This window comes from Calliphora vicina, chromosome 4 (genome assembly GCF_958450345.1).
Source record: "Calliphora vicina chromosome 4, idCalVici1.1, whole genome shotgun sequence".
Taxonomy (NCBI): domain Eukaryota; kingdom Metazoa; phylum Arthropoda; class Insecta; order Diptera; family Calliphoridae; genus Calliphora; species Calliphora vicina.
In genome coordinates this window covers 98135024-98158352 of record NC_088783.1, presented here as the reverse complement: position 1 = coordinate 98158352, position 23329 = coordinate 98135024, and the positions used below count along the sequence as shown (strand labels likewise).

Here is a 23329-nt window from a genome sequence, read left to right as displayed (position 1 = left end):
GTTAACATTTACATAACCTTTAATCAGTTTATATATTGCGTTTTAATAGGATCAGAAGTTTCGGAGTTATAATAACAAATTGAACAAAAAATATATTTTTTGCGTGAAAATAGCTAATTTTTGAGTTTTAAAAAACTCATGAAAAATCAAAAACCGCACAACCTGTTCAGGTTTATTACTTTGTCGCAAATCGGATCGATTGATTCTTTTCGAATTTATTCACAATTAAGTGAATTCGCTCATTTTCACAAAATTTAACTTTTTTGTTTGATATACATAAAATTGAGTAGTTAATGTTCTTCTTTCGATTGATTGAATGTTGAAAACATTTTCCACATGCTATGTACACATTTTTACATATATATTTCGTTTTAATCCGCTCAGTAGTTTCGGAGTTATAATTACAAATTGAAGCAAAAAATATATTTTTTATGTAAAAATATCCTTTTTTTCTTTTAAAATACATTTTTTGCTTCAATTTGTTATTATAACTCCGAAACTACTGAGCTGATTGAAACGCAATATATAAGTAAAAATTTTTACATAACATGGGGAAAATGTTTTCAACATTCAATCAATCAATCGAAAGAAAAACATTAACTACTCAATTTTATGTATATCAAACAAAAAAGTAAAATTTTGTGAAAATGAGCGAATTCATTTAATTGTGAAAAGAATCAATTGATTTTTATCTTTGATATCTCAGTTTGTTGTTATTATATGCGGCTTTGCAAAAATTTTAATGAAAAACAATGTAAATATATTTTTTTTAAATGAAATTTGCTTACTATTGTATGTATGTATTCGGATTTTAAAATTCTCTTAAAATGTAATCACAAACAGTTTTTTGCCCCCTACTGAAAATTTTAAAATTTTGAGTTAATACAGTATTGTTGAACGAGTGCGATATATATATACATATATGTATGTAATTCATTCTACTGTACGTCCACTACATTTGTTGGACTTATGCTAAAGTAAAGTCTACTTACTTGAGCTTCTGGTATTTGTCGTGTTGAGAATCTTTTAAGGAATGAGTCTTCCCTCTTAAGCGGTGGTTTCTTTTGTATGGCTGATGATATTTGTACAGTAGTTCGGAGTTTCATCCAACGCTGATTAGACCGCGTCCTGTAGTTTTTAGAAAGAGCATTTAGTTTTTAGCAATTAGATATTAATGCAATATTTATTTTATAAATTATTCTAATATTTAGGCCAAACTAAAATAAAACAACAATCAAATAAAAACTTAAAATAAATAAAGGCAAGAAATGACAAAAAAAAATAAATAAAATAATAACGATATTATAATCATAAAAAACAACAACAATAACAGTAACAACAACGATAATGTTAACACATAAAGAACTAAAAACAACTACATACATATGTACTTTAGTACTTACTTACACACTCAAAAAACGGACTACTTACAAAATCAATGATGGCACTATATACATACATATCCACACATGCTTACATGCATACACACATACAATATCCAAAATTACAAACACACACACACACACACAGGCAGTGTGTATGTATGGATGGATGTGTTTGCTTAAATTCACTAGTTTTTCTTTTAAACGCAAACAATTTTGTATGTTTTGCAACAACACAACACTTCCATCCGTAGATGAGAGTAAACGTGCGTGAATGCCAAGCCATAGATAGACGACACACATTCAAAGTATGCATGCATGTATGTATGGATGTATGGAAGTATATGAAAACGGAAACGGATAATAACATTTACTACACGTATATGTGTGTATGCACGATTATTTGAATTAGATTTTTCTCATTCATTTACAAAACGAATCACAAGTGAACGAACGAACGAACACACACTTCGAACAACTAAGCAAAGTATCACTAGTCACATGCATGGCTTTCTTTTTCATTTCTCTATTCTTTGACTCTGAATTCTCTAAAATGGAATTGTAACAAATATAAAAAAAATACAAAAGAAATTAAATTAATAAATGAAAGAAATAAATAATGCTCACACACATAAATATACATACTATATGTACATTGGGGTGGCGCTTATATTTCACTCTTCCGACATTCGATGCTCCCAAGGTCTAAAATGTTCTGCGTCAACTTAAAACCAAATGCTAAACATTTGATTTCTTTGATGTTTCGAGTTATGGGTCAAAGTAAAAATAGATTATGTATTTCATTTACCCACAGCTGTTTAAATATAAAATTTTTCGACAAGCCAGCGGGCCTTACCCATTCCAAATTTGTTAAAACTTGGTACACATGTTCTTTATAGTCATTCAAAATTTAAGTTTTAACCACTTATCCAATCTTTACAATATCAAATTTGCCAAAAAAAAAATCCTTTTCTTTTCAACCAAGAAATTATCCTTCAACAAATGATATTTCAAAAAAAAATCTTTCATTTTCTAAAGATTTCCCTCCATTACAAGCAACAACACATATAAAATTCAGAATGGGAATATGAGGGCATATCAAGATAAACATTTAGTAATACTTAATTTCCTGATAATTCGGAGAATTATCCAAAAACATAGATATATATGTTTTTTTTTAGCTGTCCGATTCTTACAAACTTTGTCTTAATTAAATCGTAGAAACTTATATTTTCTGAATATAAAAATCCTCCTGATTTTATTATTTTGAATGTCTATTAGATTTTTATTTATATTTTATGTCAAAATGGAAATATCCTTCGGCTTTACTTAAAATGAAAAGTTATTTTTCTAAGTTTTCGCGTTATTGAGACAGTATTATTAATCATCTTTAACTTTCATGGTGGTTTTTATTGTGTTATGTTACAGGACAAACAAAAATATGCAATATCATTATAGTTGGTTATTTATCCGCTCAGACAATTTTATGAATTTTGGCATCGATTTGTTAGTGCATATTTTAGCATATTTTGCTTTTTAGATTATTTTTATTTACCTAAAAATATTAAAAATTTGTATTTTGAAGTATAATTTGGTGAAGGGTATATAAGAATCGGTACAGCCGAATATAGCTCTCTTAGTTGTTTAAATAAATGTTTGTTGTTTTCCTTTTTATATTAAAACTTTTCATGGAAAATATGTGTACCAAACCAAATATTATCATATATTTTTATATTTTTTTGTCAAGTTTGTCGAAAATATTGTTAATTGGACCTAAAACTCGCATAATTTTAGACCTTGGGGTCATCGAACATCCAAAAAGCGCATTATAATAAAGGTCACCCTAATATGTACATCATAAATACATACATATATAAACATATTAATAAAATGGGTGAAAGAAAAAATTATACAAAAAAGTACTTAAAGTTTAGCAGTCAAATACATTCAATACATAGATATAGAATTGCATAAATACACACACTCACTACATACATATGTGAAAATCAATCTATTCTAAACTAAATAAAATTTTCCTTTTTGGTTGGTGTGAGAGTGTACGTTTACGTGTATGTGTGTTTGTTTTGAATTTATTAGTGTATGTGTGTGTACAAATCAAAATACAAAATTACAGTAGCAACAATAACACACAATATTGTGTTTTGTGTTCAAAGTGCTTAAAGTGAGGAAATCATACAACTAATAACTAGTACTAAGTATCAAGGATTTATTATTTTTTTTAATTTATTTTATTCATTGTTCTAAATAATTGCAGTTGTAGTTCTAATCATTGATCTATTTAATTAGACCTGTACAGTATTTAACTATTTAACTAATAATTGAGTGATGTGTCTATCGCATGTAATCAATCAAATTAACGTATTTACAAATTGCCATTATTGACTATTGATTAATAATAATGTGTGTCAAATCAAACAAAAATGAAGCTTTTAAGCAGCAACTAAATATGTAGCAACTATAATATTTATGCTATTTAATTAAGTACGTAGCAAATTGCGTCATTTCTACTCTTATTATTTCAAACTATGCATGTCTAATAAATATTAGGTAGGTACATATTTGCAATGGAAAAACAAAACAAAATTTCAAAATGTATAAATATTTAGTTAGTTATTCTCAATTAAAAGAATTAATTATTAACATATTCGCAAATTTGCTTCAATCTTCTAAAAACAAAATGGCCTTTCGAATATTTATTTATTTATTTTATTTATTTCTTTAACAAAAGCATACATGCCGATTAGCCAACCCATTATTAAAGCTGTTTATTTATTTGTTTATTTCTTAATTATTTAGTTTAATTATTTAAGTACTTTTTGTTATGAAGTTTGAATTTTAACTTACCAATCGGAATCTGGATCCGAAGTTCCATCTCCGATACGTGATTTCCTAAATGAATTTAAATTTCATTCATATAATTACTCAAATAACGATTAATTACAGTTAGTTACAAAAACAGACAGTTTTATATAAAAATGTTTTAATTTTTATTTAAGTATTTGTCTAATAATGTTTGTCAACATGACTCAGTCCACAAATTAATATTTTTACACCACCAAAAACTGTAATTGTTGCAAAAATGATAGTAAGTAATACATTTTATTTTAAATACTCTTTAAATCCATAATTGATAGAAATATTTTAGTATAAAAAGATCCAGGATCGTATGAAAAATTGGAGTAAGTATAGAGAATCCATATCAAAACGGACAGAAAACAGCTTTTGACATCTTCGATTTTAATGAATTTTACCCACATATTATGGTTCCAAAGGGTTCCTCCAATCTATGACTATTTCATCGGAGAACCTTTCCATTTCAAAAATATCGCGACTTGAAAATTGATATTTTTTTTAAAATTGTCTAAAATTATATACATATAATTGCCCATAACTTCGAAACTACTCAAAGTCCAACATAATTTTTGATTCCATTTTAAAGGCAAAGATAGTGTCCTTAAAATGGTGTGAATAGAATTGTTTAATTCCAAAAGGTTAAAGGTCAATTTTCAGAGTATATATTTCAATGTAAAAATATCAAAGATCGCGGTGTTAAAAATTCAAAAAGAAAATGGTATGAGGACACCAAACTCTCTACTATATTCGTGCAAAAAAAGGTCAAAACCTTTAACCTTTTGGAATTAAACAATTTTATTCACACCATTTCAAGGACAATATCTTTGCCTTTAAAATGGAATCAAAAATTATGTTGGACTTTGAGTAGTTTCGAAGTTATGGGCAATTATGTGTACATATATAATTTTAGACAATTTTAAAAAAATTTTCAATTTTCAAATCGCGATATTTTTACATCGGAATGAGTTTTCATTGAAAAAGTCACTGATATGGGAAACATATTGGATATATTATGTATGTGGTAAATTTCATTAAAATCGGAGATGGCAAATACGACTGCTGTCCACTTTGACATGGATCTTCCCTATAACAAGATCCATTATTGAAGGAAATATTGGAGTATAGAAAGATACTGGATTGATTGACAAATTCTAGTACAAAAAGATCCAGGCTTGATAAAAAAAATGGGTGTTTATGGAGATCACCTATTGAGGGAATCGAATATAGAAATTATCATGCAATTCGGTCGCACAATGGTTAAGATATAAGCGAAACTTGGGCATTACTTTCAAATATCAGCATTTTTTAAGAGTAAATAACTAGATAAAGCTAACCCTTTAAGCTTCCGGAGATTTATACATATTTTGCACAAAACTTCCATATAACATCAGGGTTGCAAAAGACAGTTTCCTGATTTTTTTTTTTTATTTTTTAACATCAATAAAATGTTAGTTATACTAATTTGAAAAAAGGCTAATAAAAACATCAGTGCACTCAAATCTATTTAGACGATTGAAAAAAAAAACTTCGCACTAATGATTATTTTAAGAGACTCTATGTTAAAACGTAAAACTTATTATTATGTAGTTTGACTCTTGTTCATCTCTTTCACAACTATTTTCGGTGATTTTGTAAATTATTCAGAAGCTGTCGTAAATTCATTGTCATACGTATTCGAACTTCTGAGACACCACTTTAATGGTTGAATATAACCAAACTTTTTGGCGATTTTTTTTAATACAAAATTAAACTATGCGTGTAGAAGTTTTGATTAGTCAACTATTTTCGTATCGTAAGAATTGAAAAAACAGTAGCTCGTTTCTGTATTTCTCGCATCGGAAAACTTCTCACATGAAGTGTGAAACAAAAAATTCCATCGTTTCTCGATGTGCCAGAAAAAAGTGTTTCTGTATTTGAATGCGAAAACAGACAACACAGAATCTGTTCTTATTGGAATATTTCCAGTAATTTGGTGTCAAATGCAAGACAAACGTCAACGAAAGAAAGAAATTATAATAAAACGAACAGTGAAAGGCTTAAAAATTTAAAATGCCAAATATAAAAATTGTGTTTTATTGATTGTCATCATTTGAATATAAAACAAAAAGTATAGTGTGGCGCTTATACCTGCTGAATTTTAAAAAAAAAATAATGAAACACATTTTTGTGTACTTACATGAGTATATATAATTATTTTATAATTTGAAAGTAAATTTTTAATTAGGCTTAAGTTCATTTTTATTATAATTTATTTGTAATAATTCAAAGAATATCACTGAATACTAAAATTTTTAGACAATTGGCAAATTGGAATGCATTTTCTACCCTGCCAAGGGCGTCATCAACAATCTTCATTGTCAAGGTCTATTTGTAAATATCATCTATTTAACTTTACTATTATTAGGAATTAGAATATGGGAAGCCTAATTCATATTTATATTATTTGTAAATTAGACGAAATTTCAAATATTTTTATTATATATGTGTATTCTTATTATTACAAATTTATCATTTTTATTAGTGTTGCTGTAGTCAACCTTTGGTTAACAATTTAGCTATGAATGTTTTTGTGTTTTTCTTTCTTTCACCTTGGTGTTGATTCATTGAATCAAACTGGAGATTGAAAATTGATTTTAGTCTTTTATTGTGCCATGTGTATATTTTATTTATAGATTTTTGGTAATTGTTCGAACTTTTTATATATATAATTTGAAAGTAAATTTTTAATTAGGCTTAAGTTCATTTTTATTATAATTTATTTGTAATAATTCAAATTATATATATAAAAAGTTCGAATAATTACCAAAAATCTATAAATATAATTATTTTATTCAAACTCTGTGCTACTTAAATTTTCGGCTGATTTGGGTTCCATAGTTATAAAATATCTATATTTTTTAAAATTTAGTTTTTCTCACAACAATTTCAAATGTGACAGTTCTTGTGAGAAACTTTTAGCAAAATATTGTTACAGAAACACTTTTTCTCACATCCTTCCAATAATTGCTGGAAAATTATTTAAATGACAGATAATTCTCGCAAACTCAAGATACAGAAACACTTGTGCGAGAAAAAACATATTTTGTTTCATTTTACACAGTTTTTGTTGCAATTCAATCGTTTCATGCGGAAAGTTTTTCGATTCGAGAAATACAGAAGTGTGAAATATGTTAGGCAAACAGATTCGTTCGGTTGTCATCAAATTGAAATGTCATCAGCTGATGTAGATTTTTGTCAATAACGACTTACACACATCTCTATAAAGTAGGTTGAATCAATCAGCTGATTACGATATGATGCAAATTTGTTGTTAAATAAATTATTGTATTATATGTATTTTCTTCTCTTGCCCAAACTATTGTACCAAAAAAGTGCCATCGTTTCAAATAAATTTGCAGTTGGTTATTGCAGTAATGGTGTTTAGTAAGAAAAGAATAGTAAATGTCAACGCCCTTGTTAAATTCAACGTCCACGTCATGAAGCGTCATCGCACTTGTTATATTCAACCACTTATTAGCAGTAATTGTGTGGTGCACAGCTAAAGGTTGTTTGTGTACTGTGTGAATGTCATGTTCGAGTATGTAAAAATTGCAAGTATTTAGAATAGTATGTAAGTATAAGTTAAATTAGTATGTTTATCAGATTATCATGTGTTAATTATAGAATTAAAATTGTAAGTTAGGTTTAAAATCGGCAAGTAAGTACATAGTTAGTGTATTTTAGTAATAGAAGATACACATCAAGGAGAGTTCAATACATTTATGGCAACTGATCTTAATAAATCGATAATATATAATATGCTGAATCTATGTACAATGTAGAATAATCCACCGTATATCATCCATAGATTTACCTTGGATTTTCAGAATTTTGTTCATTTTTGGCACACAAATACAGGCAAATCCCGGTATAACGAATCTCACTTTAACGAAAATCCGATTTAACGCACGGTCAAATTAGTAACATTTACTACCTTTATAACGAACGTTTCAAAAATTGTATGCTCGATATAACAAATGATGGGAAAAAACAAACAAAATCAAACAAACGACCACATTTTTAAAATTGACAACCTTATATAGCGAATATTTCGTAAATTGTACGCTCAATATAACGAACAGAAAGTATAAATAACAAAAGTAGTAAAGAATGTGAAAATAAGAAAATAAGTCGTTACAGTACCGTTTTCAATGGTTACTCTCTTTATTAATAGGTGCTGCCATTTTTTCTATAGTGGTTTTAATTGCTTGTTTTCACAATATTGAATGAAAGATTTCGTTCGCATTCTAAGCCAAAGAAAACTGATTCACATAAACATGAAGTAAGGGAATCCAAAATCAGCTTTCATTCGCTTAGAATGGGAAGGAAATCTTTCATTCGATATTGTGAAATAGGCTATAATTCAGGTGAATTAAGTATGGGAAACCGTAGAAGAATTTCATTGAAAGAAAAACTAAAAATTTGGATGAATGAATGAAATATGGAATAACAAAATTATCAACATGTATTTTGAAGAAAATAAAAACAAACATTTTATCGTGACTAAGTGTTTCCTGAAAATTATCTTTACATAAATTAAGTGGAATCTGGAATCTTCAAAATCTGTTATTTTAAATGTTTGTCCCTGAGTTTAATTTTCTGCAGGTTGAATCATTTTCAGAATAGAAATCCAGAAGAACAATTAGTAAAAACTACTAAAAATATACAAATTTGGACGATATTCATGGACGATATAATGTCACACCGCTCATCCAACCTAGGGATCAAAACGACATATGTTTAGTTAAATTCCAATATAGAAAAAGTTGTCCAAAATTAATAAAAAATAATCTCGATATAACGAATTTTTCAATTTAACGAATCGGCCTGACAACATATCGTTCGTTATACCGGGATTTGCCTGTACACTATGGAGCAATTTAGGCATTTTCATTTTTAAATTATCTTCCGATTCGGTTGATTGTGGAACCGTCTTCAAGGTTAGTGTTTATAAATAACCGGCTTGTCGATTACCGAAAATAGGCCTTTTTTAGAAAACTGGGTTTTTGGTTTTACCGACATTGAAAGAAATTATTTTAAAAGGAATTAAGTATAAATTATTAGTTTGAGTTTTAATAATTGGGATTATTCATTAAATTTCAACCAAAAAATGTAAATCATAAATTTTTTAATTAAATATTTGATCATTTTAAAATTTATTATCACCTCGAATTTTTTGATATGAAACAGAAAATGTTACAAGTCCCAAAAAAAAGACATATACATTAAAACACACTCTTCTTAACTGTGATTATTTGTCATCATAAATCATACCAAATAAGTAATAAAACAGATTTCAAAAATATTTAAAATCAAGGATTTTAGATCGTTTTTTGCCTCTCCTGTAATATTTCTGAAAAGGAACTTAGCACACTAAGCTAACGAAATGATTAATTAAATTAAATTTTAAACACAAAACACACTAATGAAGTAAAATTAATTGAAAAAAGGTATGTACATCAAATTCAATTTAACGTTTTTAATGAATCATAAAATAGAATTATGCGGAATTTAATTTTAATTTTTAATAGTTTCATTATGTGAAATTGAATCTGAGAAAGTTTTTAAGTAAACTCATCTTCCTCTTCTATTTAGGATCATTGTAATTGTTAAAAATTTGTATCGAATAACTTTTATATTGAATATCAGCAGTTTCGGTTACAAATCAGACCAAATGTTTGATATAATGTGAATACAATGGATATAAAAAATTCACCAAAAACATGAAATTTATTCCTTTTAGTCGCAAATTTTAAAAGAAGAAAGACCGGTTTTTCGGTTAACCGGTTTATAAAAACTATTAAAGGTTATTATGTCCTCTTTAAAAAATTTCCCCATGAAACAATGGGTCTAAAATCAAAACCTAGCTCACGCTGAGAGCTATATCTTTGGTGACCCAAACTGAAATTTTCCGGCAAACATTTTCGTAGAATATTTTAATCCTTAAACGTAATTTTTAAAGGATTTTTTTGTTATTTTCTCGAAATAAGGGCCAACGAGTGAAGATAGAGGTTTAAGATCTTCCAAATGATCCCCATAAAATTCCACAACATAAATCTGACAATAAGAATTCTCTCAGACATTAACGTATGTACAACAATTTTTTCAGTTAGTATAATGCACCCTGGAAAATTATATATAAAACTTTGGCCTTTGATTTTAGACCCATACTTTCTTTTGGTAATTTCCTTAGAATTTTGTGTAGATTTTGCTATACGCCTGTCACGTTTTTTCACGCCCGAACAAATTGACCCACCCTAATAAAAATATATTTTAATATACATATTGAAAAATAGTAAAATGAATAGGATAGAATTGTATCAAAAATGTATTAGAAAATGGCATTTGCATTATGAATGCAATTTTATATTAAAATAATCTAATGTATTAATATAATTTAAAGAAGACATTATAACCATACAACCAAATATTTTCACTTTTCATAAATCGTGAATAATATCGCGAGAAAATAAAAAAAAAATTAAAAACGGAAAATGGCCCCATAAAGTATATGTATGCCAAATTTAAACAAAGTCTGAAGATCCACGATTAAAATTTTTAATTATTTTTTTATACATCTTTAATTGGTTAAAGATTATGCGGATTCTCAATTTATAAATAAAGAACCAGAATTGTTATGTAGCACAGCAGCCATTCCTGAGTTGAACAAACTTTTACTAAATTTTTTGTAAGAAGAAGGAAGCCGCCTCATTAACATTAATGCAATAATTCGACCAAACACTCTAAAGACTAAAGAAACTAAATTTGATGATTTGTTTAATTTGCATACATAGGTATGTATATCAATGGACTTGTTTGTCAACCGCCGCAGACATTTTATAATTCAGAGTGTAGTATCGGATTGTTGCATCATTGTAAATTGGCCAGAGAACGAACAATTAAATTAAGTTTACTATTTAAGATTATTAATGTTAGAATATTAGTAGGACTGCATTCGTTACACCAAATATATGATTGCATATTTAAATACATACATAGGTACAATTATTTATATAGAGAGAGAGAGAATAAAAAAAAGGAAACCTACTACTACTAATGGTATTGAAAAAATATATATATATATATTATATGTAGTTAAGTATATTTAAATAAGTAAAGATTGTAGTAGACTGGAGAACTAAATATTTAAACAACATGTCTTTACTTTCATAATGTTTAGGTATAGTAAGTATGTAAATAGTATGTAGATACATATATATATGTAAGAATAATTGAAAATGGACCGTTCCTCTTGATTCTTCTCAATGTACAATAATATGCCATCACTGCTTTGACACTTTTCCACTTTTGGTTGGTACCATTTTTCGGAGCTGCTGCAGAATTTATATCATCATGGTCATCGTTGAGAATTTGATTGTGGATGGTGGTAGGTGTGGCAATTTTCGTTTGATGATAACAATTGAGGGAATTGCTGGTGCCAGAGTGGACGATGCTACCCAGGATTTCCGATGAGGGGCTGTTGAGTAACAATTTCACATGGCGTCGGTTGTAATCGAATGATGAATGATTTGACAGCGTAAGTCTATCTCTCTCTGTATAATTTCTTATTCTAGATGTGCGTGATTCATGTCCGGTTTCCATAAATTTATTGCCACTGGTTGCACAAATTTTATTTGTATAACTTTGGGAACATGTCGTGGATGAAGAGGATGGCGATCTTAAGAAATTGTAAACATTTTAAACTTGAAAGTAACAATGATACGTAAAGCATTCATTAAATCAAAAATCAATCAATCAATTCACTTTTACTCTTCCCCATTCATTCAATCACATACACACACGCATACATAACCAGGAAAAAATGATAGGACTTCAGTTTTTAGCCCTTCTAAAAGCAATCTTTACTCAATCTAAAAGATTATATACTCATTCCACTCTGCCTGCTCTTAGAAAGTGTTCAAGAAGCCCTATGAATCCCCTTCTAACAACAAGTGAGTAAATGAAAATAGTCTACATCAAAAAATAATATACTCTGCATCTCTTTGATTAACTCTCCTTACAAATTTACAACAATAAATCTAAAATTAAAAAAAAATTAAAAACTGAAACGAAAACATTTCAGAAACGAGACGGTGACGAACACCAATTCGACAAAAAAAATTTAAGTTTTAATCATGTTCCGAATAATTCCGAGAACTAATTAAACCTTTCGTTTTACTAAAACAACAGCTTGGTGGAAAGCGGAGCTACATTATTTTTTTCCATGAAAAATTAAAAAATAAAATAATTTTTAGAGGCCTTTAGGTTTGGGCATATCTTCTTAAAGGTATATAAAGGAGAAATGCTTTATTTTTCAAATAGTTAATGGTAAATGGTATTATTAGGAAATTTATACACATATAAACCACAGAATTAAGGGAAAATATAAGTAAATATTTGCTTAACACCCTTGAATGGACTTTACTTAAATTTTTTCAAAATAAAATAAAATTTTTCTTAAAACTTTAAGTGCACATTTCATTCCGTGTGTCTGCAAAATGAGGGCTTTAGGTAGGCCCCTTTACTGCATATTTTTCTCGTGTATTCAAAAGAGAAATACAATGGTTCACAGATGACGCATGGGAATACCACATGGATTTAAATTTTTAAAATATTGTAGTTAACACATATTTAAAAAAAAAGGTTTCACACATGAGGAGTGGAGCCATCGCAGTTGCAAATAAAGATCTTTCGGAAGTTCTTTATTTCACACTTGAGTAGTGGAGCAACCGAAGCTACAAGAAAGCCACTTCCCAAAGAGTGGGAAGAACAACAGTATGATGATATACTGTTTGGTGTTACAAAATTTGTACCCGATGAAAAACAGTATGATGATATACAGTTTGAAAAGGGTTCACACTTGAGTAGTGGAGCCACCACAAATAAAGAACTTCCCAAAGAGTGGGAAGAAAATCAGTATGATGATACATATGTTGATCTTATAAAATATGTACCCGATGACCCGGAATCACCTATGCACTTATGCTCGGGGGAAGACAGTAGTTGCAGCGTGACAATAGTTTCCAGTATTGCTGCTGATAAGGTGTACGTCGAACAGGAAGATGATAATCCTTCTACTAAAGACGTTGGTTATGAAGAAGATGAAAATAGCAACGAATTTGCTGTAGAAAATCCTGATGCTGAAACCAAAGATGGAAGTTACACCACTGATGTCAATAATTGCGGAGTTGACGATCAACCATCTACTAAACCCGATGATGAGGAAGAAATGTTAATTTGTGATGTTGCCGCAGATGCTGAGATCGTAGACGTTATAGGAAGAAATCATACCTCTGTAAGTTTTACAGTTAATGAACATGCTAATAAACAAGCTGCTAATGAAGAAGCGGTAATTGGAGATGATGCTGCAGATGATGAGATCGTAGATGTTAGAGATCAAGAATGCAATAATTTAAAGGAGAAAGCAGCACAGAGAAGCCCACGTAATAAGCCAGAGAGAGAATGGGATAAAGATGCTACGAAGAAGGGGCAGAATATACTGAATGCCGATTCCTGATGAAGCTATTGAAGGATGTTGGATTTAAGTATTTACTTTTCCCCTGGCAGAATGTTCAAATTATTGAACATGGTATATAAAACTATTTTATATTTGTTTATGTATAATATTAATGATATGTTCTGAGTATTAAAAGTATCACTTGTGTGTAGATGATAAATGATACCCTTTTCATTTCACACATTTGGTTTAGTTAAATTTTCTTATCAATCGTGTCGCATGCGTATTATCACGTACGCATGTATTCTAGATTAGTTATTAGATTTTAATGTTTAGCTCTTAAGGTTTTAATAAATAAATCAATGTCTTACAAACATTCAACAAGTAAAGACTTCTTACTTACTTTACTCAGCAAGTTTTTACACCAGGTATGGACGGAATTTATCCGAAAATAATACTGAAAGTAATTAAGATAATTGGGGACAACTAGGACTAACCCGATTTGATATTGTTGCTAACATTATATACTTTCTATGCTAAAACAGCGACATCAGTGGCAACAAATGAAACACCTCAAGGAAGACTGATTTCTTCACTACTGTGGTAAGGTATTTTGAAGTAATTGCGGACATGGAAGAAAATTTAATAACTGACTACGAAATTCCGCATAATGTGACGGGAAACAAAATTGAACAACTTTTCCAACGCTAGAGGCCTACGAATATGGTAAATAAGGGTATCCAAACCTAAATGTTTTCACCGATGGCTCTAAAATGCTAAATTATATAGGATGTGATGTATTCAGCAAGGAGCTAAAATTGGGGAAATCTATTCTTTGAAATTATTTGTGAAGAGCACAATGTTAAACTTTTCTGGGTGCCAGGCAATACAAATATACTGGGTAATACGAGAGCTTCCCGGGAATTGTTTTCCTCCCTTATCCAAAATATTCCAACTTATAAAACAAACATCAAAAAGTGTGTTGTTAAATCTTTGGAATGAGACAGTTGCAACGATTTAACAACACACTAAATATGGGATGAAAACAAAATCATTAAGAATGGTCAACAGCTTTTAGAAATTAATATAAAGCAATTGATAATACTCTTGGTAAGCATATGGTAATATTAAGAATTATTGGGGATGATACGTGTAGATGATCCGAGAAAGCTATCAAAGATAGGTATCACTTTTTGTATGAATGCCCTGAGATATCAAATACGCGATTTGATATATTTGGATCTTATTTCTTTCAGAACATTTATATATAAGAGGGATAAACCCATAGTTATTATTGGAATACATAAAGTCTTCTGCATAGACTGTATATGAGAATATTAGGAGGATGGTTTTCAGAATGAAACAGGAAGTGAACGAGGAGAAGAAAAAAGGAATCATAATGGGCCTTATTGGCCTCTATGGACGCAGATTTCTTCTTGGAACCCGTATCATCCTTATAACTTAACATTGTTTTTGATGAAATATATTGTCATCTTGAAAAGTCCCTTGTTTATTTTTTAAAACAATTTTTTAAATTCACCATTTGAGAGCTTAATTAATACTAGGATCGCCGGGTGGCCGAAATTCGAAAACGCTTTTTACCACATTTATGGAAAGAATTTTCAAAAATTTTGAAAAGTTGACATGAAATCCCCATATATGTAACTATGCTTCTATTTTGTAATAAATTTTAAATCTTAGTTTCAAAAAAATGGTCTTAAAATTCAATTAATTTATATTCCAATAGAAGAATCCAATATATTGCACCCTGTAATCATCAAATAACGAAGAACATTTAACAAGATTTAGATTGAATCCGATTAACAAGATTTGATGCAGTACGTCTGCCGGAACTTCATTAATTCAAATTTAGCTTAGCTAGCATTTACACATGCAAGTAACAGTTCAAAAAACTCAATACATTCACACTTTTGCACTAACACAATCATACATGCAGCCACCTGCAGCTTACTGTCTATCGAATTTTGGGTGGACAGTAATTTTCGACACTTTCATACAAATGAAGACAAACAGAGTTTGCCAATAAATAGTTTTAGAAAAATTTAATAGGGGGTGGTAAAATAATAATTATATTTTTAACTTATTTTATGTATTTTTGTAAAATAAAATAGTACAAATTTTCATTAGTTTTTATAAATAAAATATTTCTAATATCTATAAAAATTGTTAACACTAACATTTTCCCCAGAAATGTTTGTATTTGAATATCATGGTAACACTTTATTGTTATTAATAAAAATAATAAAATTTGATTTCAAGCCGCAAATGGACCTAAAAATAACAAATGCTGATATATAAAAGGTTTATTTATCAAATTAGATGAAATTTTCTTATATTTGTGTCTTTTTGGAGACATAATTCTCCTTCGCTAACATTTACAAAATGAACTTTTACTTCCATGTGTAATCGCTCAAGCAACTTGTAGACATTTCGATGTATTTTCGACATTTTCGATAATTATACATATTTTCAACTTTCATCAATTTACTTGCATGTGTAAACGCAGCGTTAATTCACTAAAATCTTAATTCAGAAAATTAAATGTCATCAATTTATTGCATTTCCCGACAAAAATTCTTTAGAATAGAATTCATCCATTGTCGAAATAATTCCTAATTAAATTCATTCAACTTTAGAATGGTTACATTTTTGTTAATTGGAATCTAATTAAAATATTTTTCTTTATTCAGTTTTGTTTTTTTTAACCTTTAATGATTTTCAATGAAAATTGAAAACTATTTTAATTTTATTAAGCTATTTTGTAATGGATTTTAATTAAAGCAAACTTGAATGATTTAATAAGGAATAAATTCAATATGTTTGCATTAAATCGTAATGAATTCATTAACGGAATGGTTAAGAGATAAAATTGAATTTGGTTTTAAAAATTTACAATAAGTTTAGACTAAGTAGTCGAAAATTTGTGATCAAATAGGATTTTTCATATAAGGAACATGACACGCTAATATACATTATAGGAATTAGAGTTAGAAAATCAATTTTTCCATCCATTTATTCATCCCTATTCTATACGACAATAGAAACATTAATGTAGTAATTATGTACATACATATAGTATATACATATATACATACATATATAGGTAAATAAGTAAATATCATACATTGTATACCGATAAGTACATAAACTTAAATATTGTAAATATTGTATATGAAATCATTTTGAATTTGTGTTTTTCATTAATTTCATTCATATTAACTATAATTTTACACATTTTACACTGATGAAATAGGTAGTACATTAGGTTTTCGGTTACAATTTTCGTATAATGTAAGAGAAGTAATGATGATGAATACTTTTTGAAAATCAACAAAAAATGTACCTCTGACTTGGGCTTTTACTATCAGAGTGTGATGAGTGAGCATTACTGATCTGATCTTCATCCTTTCGTTGTGTCCTTCGTTTAGAAACTGGGTGGATTTGATCTTGGCCGGAACTACTCGTTCCAGTAGGACTGATCACATCGGTGTCGCTATTGTTGCATTCTGCTTTATTCATTTCTTGAGGAAACGTAATGGAGCTTTCGTTGGTTTCAATCTGAAAAATCAAAACAAACGTTATTTTATTAGGCAATTTGCTTACACAGCTAATAACTTTAAATTAACACATCCCTCGACATAAGTATGGATATGCAGTTCCAATCACAAATATAGCTGGATAAATTAGTATCATCTGTATTCTGAATATCAAATTTTGTCCAGCTACATATATTTTTTTTTTATAATATCTAACAAGTTACGCCCGTTCAATGTAAAACAATTTTTTTATTGGTCGCCTGGTTTTCAAGAGAGAAGTGCGCTCATATTTTATTTACAAATTGTATGCTTAACTAAACAACTTATTTTCATTCTATAAAACGGTTAACCGGTTTTATCTTAAATTTTTAGTCAATGTGAAGAAAGTCTACTTAAATTTATTTTAAAAAAAAAGCAATTACATGTGAAAAACATAAGAAAAACAAGTAGAGGTGCTATCAGACGACATGCATTTTACATATCGTTACCTTAATATACATAGAAAGGCCCTAACTCGTGTTTTTCGAGATTTTTGGCTAATTATAATATATATATACGAAAATCTGAGCTTACAAAACAACACGAGTTAGGGCCTTTCTACATTAAGGTAATTTTCCATCTGTAAAAGTTTTACACATCGTCTGATACATATGAGACATTGTCTAAATACATGTGGAAATACATATCGTCACCTGAAATGCAAATGGGCATATCATCACTTATAGGGGGGTCAGACGGCATTTATTGCTTGTATATTGGGACATGTATTCGATACATATGGAATTCTATGTATATGTCAAAATTCACGTTATACATACGATTCATAATTTCCACGTTCAAACGTACATATGTAATTGCATGTGACATAACCTCTATAAGTTTATATGTTTATTGTTTTTAACAATATATTTATTTAAAAAATGTACCAATACATGGCACAAAACACAAGCAATACATGCCGTCTGACCCCCCTTTTATTAAAATTTTACAGAAGAGACAAAAACTTAATAAAATGAAAAGTGTTGTGGTTACAAATATGATTTTCTTTCATTAAGAAAGTCGTTATTTTTAAAACTAGAAAATTAAAAATTTTGTGAAGATGTTGGCCTTAATGTGCTGTACCAATATCCAACAAAAACTCAATTTGGAATTTGATTGTTACGCCATTTTGCATTTCAGATTAGAACATGCAACATAAACAAAAAGCTGTTTTCAAGAGTTATACGGGAATACAAAATTAACATCATAGTAAGAATTGTGTTAAATTTCCCAATTATTGATAAATTCACTGATATTTATTGTTGGGGGATAAGCTAGTTCCTATGCGCATTTCACTGGTTGCTTAGGCCAGATCATCAGGAAACCTTTTCTCAAAAGGCTTTAGAAAAACTAAAGATATTATTCAAATAAAACACTAGAGTGAATGAGAATTACAGACACCCAAGCTTTATTTGTAAAAATACCAAAGCTTAAACAAAACACCAACAATAAACAAGTTTATATCTTCTTACAAAAAGCTGTTTTGTTTTGAAATAAAATAATTTGGTAAAAAAGTAAATTGTAAAAACAAATTAAAGAAAATGAAAAATGAACAACTACGGACGTATTCATAAAAATGTTAAACAGCATTTCAGGGCATTAAAAGCAAAATTCCTTAGAATTGTATTCATACACGTATTTTAACTTAAACAAGTAAGAAAGTATGGTCGGTCAAGCCCGACCATATAATACCCTACACTAAGTAAAAGAACAAAAACATTTTTCTTTTAAAATTTCAATAATTTATATTTTTGAGTGATTTTCGGAAGTGGGCCTTATATGGGAGCTATGACCAATTATGGACCGATCACCATGAAATTGGGTCGTGTGATTTATGTCTGTATGAAAGTTATTTGTGTTGAATTTTGTATATATATGTATATACAAAATTATATATATTGTATATATATAATTATACCAACATTTTTAAGCGATTTATGCACGTTAAAGTGATTTTCGGAAGCGGGTCTACATATATGGGAGCTATGACTAATTATGGACCGATCGTAACAAAATTTGGTGACATGAATTTTGTGTATATAAAACTTATTTGGAGCGAAATTTGTGGAGATACATACAGTAGCCCAATAAAGTCTACATACAGGAATTCAAATTAAATTTCTTTCGTTGAAAGCTGTATTTGTAATTTAAAAGTAATGAAATATATTTGTTAAAAAAATAAATTCACACTAAAAAAGATTAAAACAACATCACTTATGTCGGGTTTAGCAACATTTCCTATCACGTCCAAATTTCGCCGTTATTAAAATTTTTGATTCTGAGTGAGAATGTTCAAAATATTATGAAACTTAATAGCCCCGCCCAACAAAAAGTTTGCGTGACCGAGAATAAATTTTTCGTTATTTTCTCAGAATCAATAAATCTAATAACGGTGAACTTTTGGGCGTTATTTGATTTTGTTTGCTAAAATCGACATAAGACATGTATTATTATATATCTCATAAAAAAAAAACTAAAAAAAACTGCTTTAAATTAAAGTAACATAATAATTTTTCCTGTATGTAGACTTTCTTGGGCTACTGTATATAAATTAAACATTTATGACCGATAAAGTCCAATTTCGAGAGGACATTTGTATGTGGGCTATGTGAAATAATGGACCGATTTCAGCCAGTTTCAATAGGCTTGGTCCTTGCGTAAAATAATATGTACCAAATTTGATCAAAATATCTTCAAAATTGCGACCTGTACTCTGCGCACAAGGTTTACATGTACAGCCAGAAAGCCAGCCGACCAGCCAGACGGACGGACGGAGATCGTTTAATCGACTCAGAAAGTGATTCTAAGTCAATCGGTATACTTTAACGCATTATAACCTCCCCACTATGGTGGTGTAGGGTATAAATATGTATGTACCTATACGCTTTTTTGTGTATAAGTCTAAAATCAAAACAATTCCATTTTTACTTTAATATTATAAAAAGTAAGAAAAAATTAATCAAAACATGAAAAAACCACCCCATTCCAAGGTTTTTTTGTGGAGTGAAGTGGTTAGTTTACTAACCACCGTGGCGGTTGGCATTAAAAATAATTATGATAAAAATTTTTGTTTCGTATAAATTTTTTTGAAACCGAATATTTTTGATAAAATTTTCTGACCAAACAACCGAAATATCAAAGTATTCGATGAACAATAAACTAACCACCAAACCGCAAAGAGTTAAGTAAAGTCGAGTTCTTTTAAAGTATTCTTTATTTCTGACTATGTTATGGGCCAATGTTAATAGTCAAACACTAAAGCAACCATAGTCAAAATTAAAGTATGTTTTAAATTGAACCGACTTTAACTGGGTGCCACCGCAAATGTAGAAAATGTTTTCATACAATATACAACAAAAAACAGACAAGTGGAAACGCTGAACAGCAGACATACAAAATTAAAAAAAAATCAAAAAAACGTAAACAATAAAAGTAACCGGGACATCTAAAGAAAGAAAGTTGTTTGTTGTTGAAAAGTGGAAAAGATAAGATTAATATCATAATTACGATATTTTGGTACTAATTTTATTGATAACTGTTCAATAATTGCAAAATCTCTACCAATATCTTGTAACTTAAACATTTTTTACTTTGTGACGAACTTTTTTACTCGGCGAAGAACAGCTGATGTTGTTGTTAAACGAGTTAATAACAGCTTCAGCTAGTTTTATATTTAAAGTCGACTTCAACGTCAGAAGTATACTTTAACTTGTCTATGATAGACCTAAAGTCCACTCTTAAGTAAAGTCGAGTTTAATTCTCTTAAAATGTACTTTATTTTTGACTATGATTATGGGCCTATGTTTTTAAACTTTAAAATTTAAAGTGTGTGTAAGTATTAAAAAAGAGTGACTACTTAAATTGCTGCGTAAATTTAAATAAATAAAGAGTTGTTACAAATTTTAAACTACTGATTGCTTTTATTTGCAATTAAAAGAATACGGTTTATTTAAGGTAAATAAACCATCATTTTTAAAAAGTAAAAACCTAACAAAATGTAAATCATAAATATTCAAATCTTCAAATATCTCTAAATATTTTCTGATTTTCCGAAACGTTTAAACATACATGAACTAATTTTACTAATTGGAATAGGGCCCATTATTTTGACGTTCTCACAAGTGGTACAAGTCTATTACATATACAATAACATTTTTAATTGTTATTTTACTTATCAATGTATGTGGGAATAATTTCGGTGATTTGATTTTTTTCTAAGTATTATGTCTTTTTATTACCAAAAATCCACATTCAAATATGTAGCATTTTAGCATTCTTTATCTCTAGTACTATAAATAAGCATTTCAAAAACCTCTAAATACTAAATATCTAGTGCAGTTAAAATACTTAAATCGTTGAAAAATATTGAGACACAAGATGAGAGAATTTAGCTTGGCATTGAAAATGGATTTAATTGCTGTACTTAGTGGATTCACTTGCGTTGAAACAAGAACGGAATCCTTGCTAAAGATACAACAAAGTGTATATATTAGGGTGGTCCCTACTCGATGTTCTCCACTAAAATGAAAGTTTACGTTATTTTATAATACCTTGTCTCTAAATTATTGTTGGTGAGATGGATCAAAACAAAAAATATAATTTTTCACGCTTTTTAAATGTTTATTTCATTATTGTCAATGGAATTATACAATATTTGGATGTCAAAAACAAAGCTATAAATATTATGACTATAAAGACAACTAAAATATGTAAGCAAAGTATAAATAGGTTTGTAGTCAACAAATTTAGATTTAGAATATCAATACTAATGCAAATTTCGTATGGACACAATTAAATCAGATACGAGTAATAACAAAACGGGCAAGTTATGATAAAATAATTTGATTGCAAAAATTTCGCAACATGTTTGCCTAATTTCGTGTTTTTATATTTTTTTCAACACTTTTAAACATTTTGTTTTATTCTTAATTAAAGTCGAAGTTTTAATGCATATAAATAAATTTTTAAAAAAAAAATAAATTTTTGAAGCAAAAATAATCTTCAGAAATTGCTATTTTTAAAGAAACGGGCAAGTTATGGCAAAATAAATTGATTGCAAATAATTCCTAACATATTGGTCAAAGTTCGCTGTTTGATAATTTGTTCAACACTTGCAAACATTTTGTCTGTATAAAAATAAAAAAAATAATAATAATGAATAAAATATATCTCATATATTCTGCACATCAGCAAATTTTTTTTAGGATTTAACTTTTGACATATAAAATATATATCATCAACTATAATCTAAATAAGAAATATTTTATTATTTTCTTTATTTAACTAAACATGATAGGAATATATATATATTTTTTTAATTTACGAAAAATATTTTATTTTTGTTTCATCGCTGTCCAACGTGTAGTAGGTTTTTCAAAAAACAGAAGTCCAAATAAGTATATTTCAAGTGTTTACTTCAACATTGCAGTACCAAAAATGTCATCGCAAGATTTGAGTTTAGGCCATAAATTGTGTATTATTAGACCTATGTGCATTATAATAAATGTTTCATTTATAAATGTATGAATATTGTGTACATATCTACACAAATTTCTCTCCAAATAAGTGTTATATATATAAAAAGTCATGTTAGCTAAGTTTATGATGATCGGTCCATAATTAGTCATAGCTCTCTTATAATGCCCACTTCCGAAAATCACTTTATCTAGCATAAATATTTTAAAAATGTTGGAATCCAAATGTTGGAATTCAAAATTTGATTAATTTATATTCGTGAGTGATTTTCGGAAGTGGGCCTTATATGGGACCGATCACCATGAAATTAGGTCATGATGTGATTTATGTATGTCTATATGAAAATAATTTATGTGGAATTTTATGTGTATACCAAAATTTGTAGGAGATTTATAAACGTTAAAATGATTTTCGGAAGCGGGTTCATATGGGAGCTATGACTAATTATAGACCGATAATATTAAAATTTGGTGACATGAATTATGTATGTATATATAAAACTTATT

At 28.6% G+C, this 23329-nt stretch overlaps 1 protein-coding gene across 1 annotated transcript in view; it reads right to left on the bottom strand.

Moving 5' to 3' along the window:
* Cngl (Cyclic nucleotide-gated ion channel-like) overlaps positions 1-23329 on the bottom strand; it is a 110865-nt gene that overhangs the window by 80331 nt on the left and 7205 nt on the right. The window contains exons 2-4 of the mRNA XM_065508473.1: positions 17117-17331; positions 4248-4292; positions 993-1128 (exon numbers count right to left, since the gene is read on the bottom strand). Of these exons, the coding sequence (XP_065364545.1) occupies positions 993-1128; positions 4248-4292; positions 17117-17331 (396 nt within the window). The remainder of the gene's footprint in view (positions 1-992; positions 1129-4247; positions 4293-17116; positions 17332-23329) is intronic.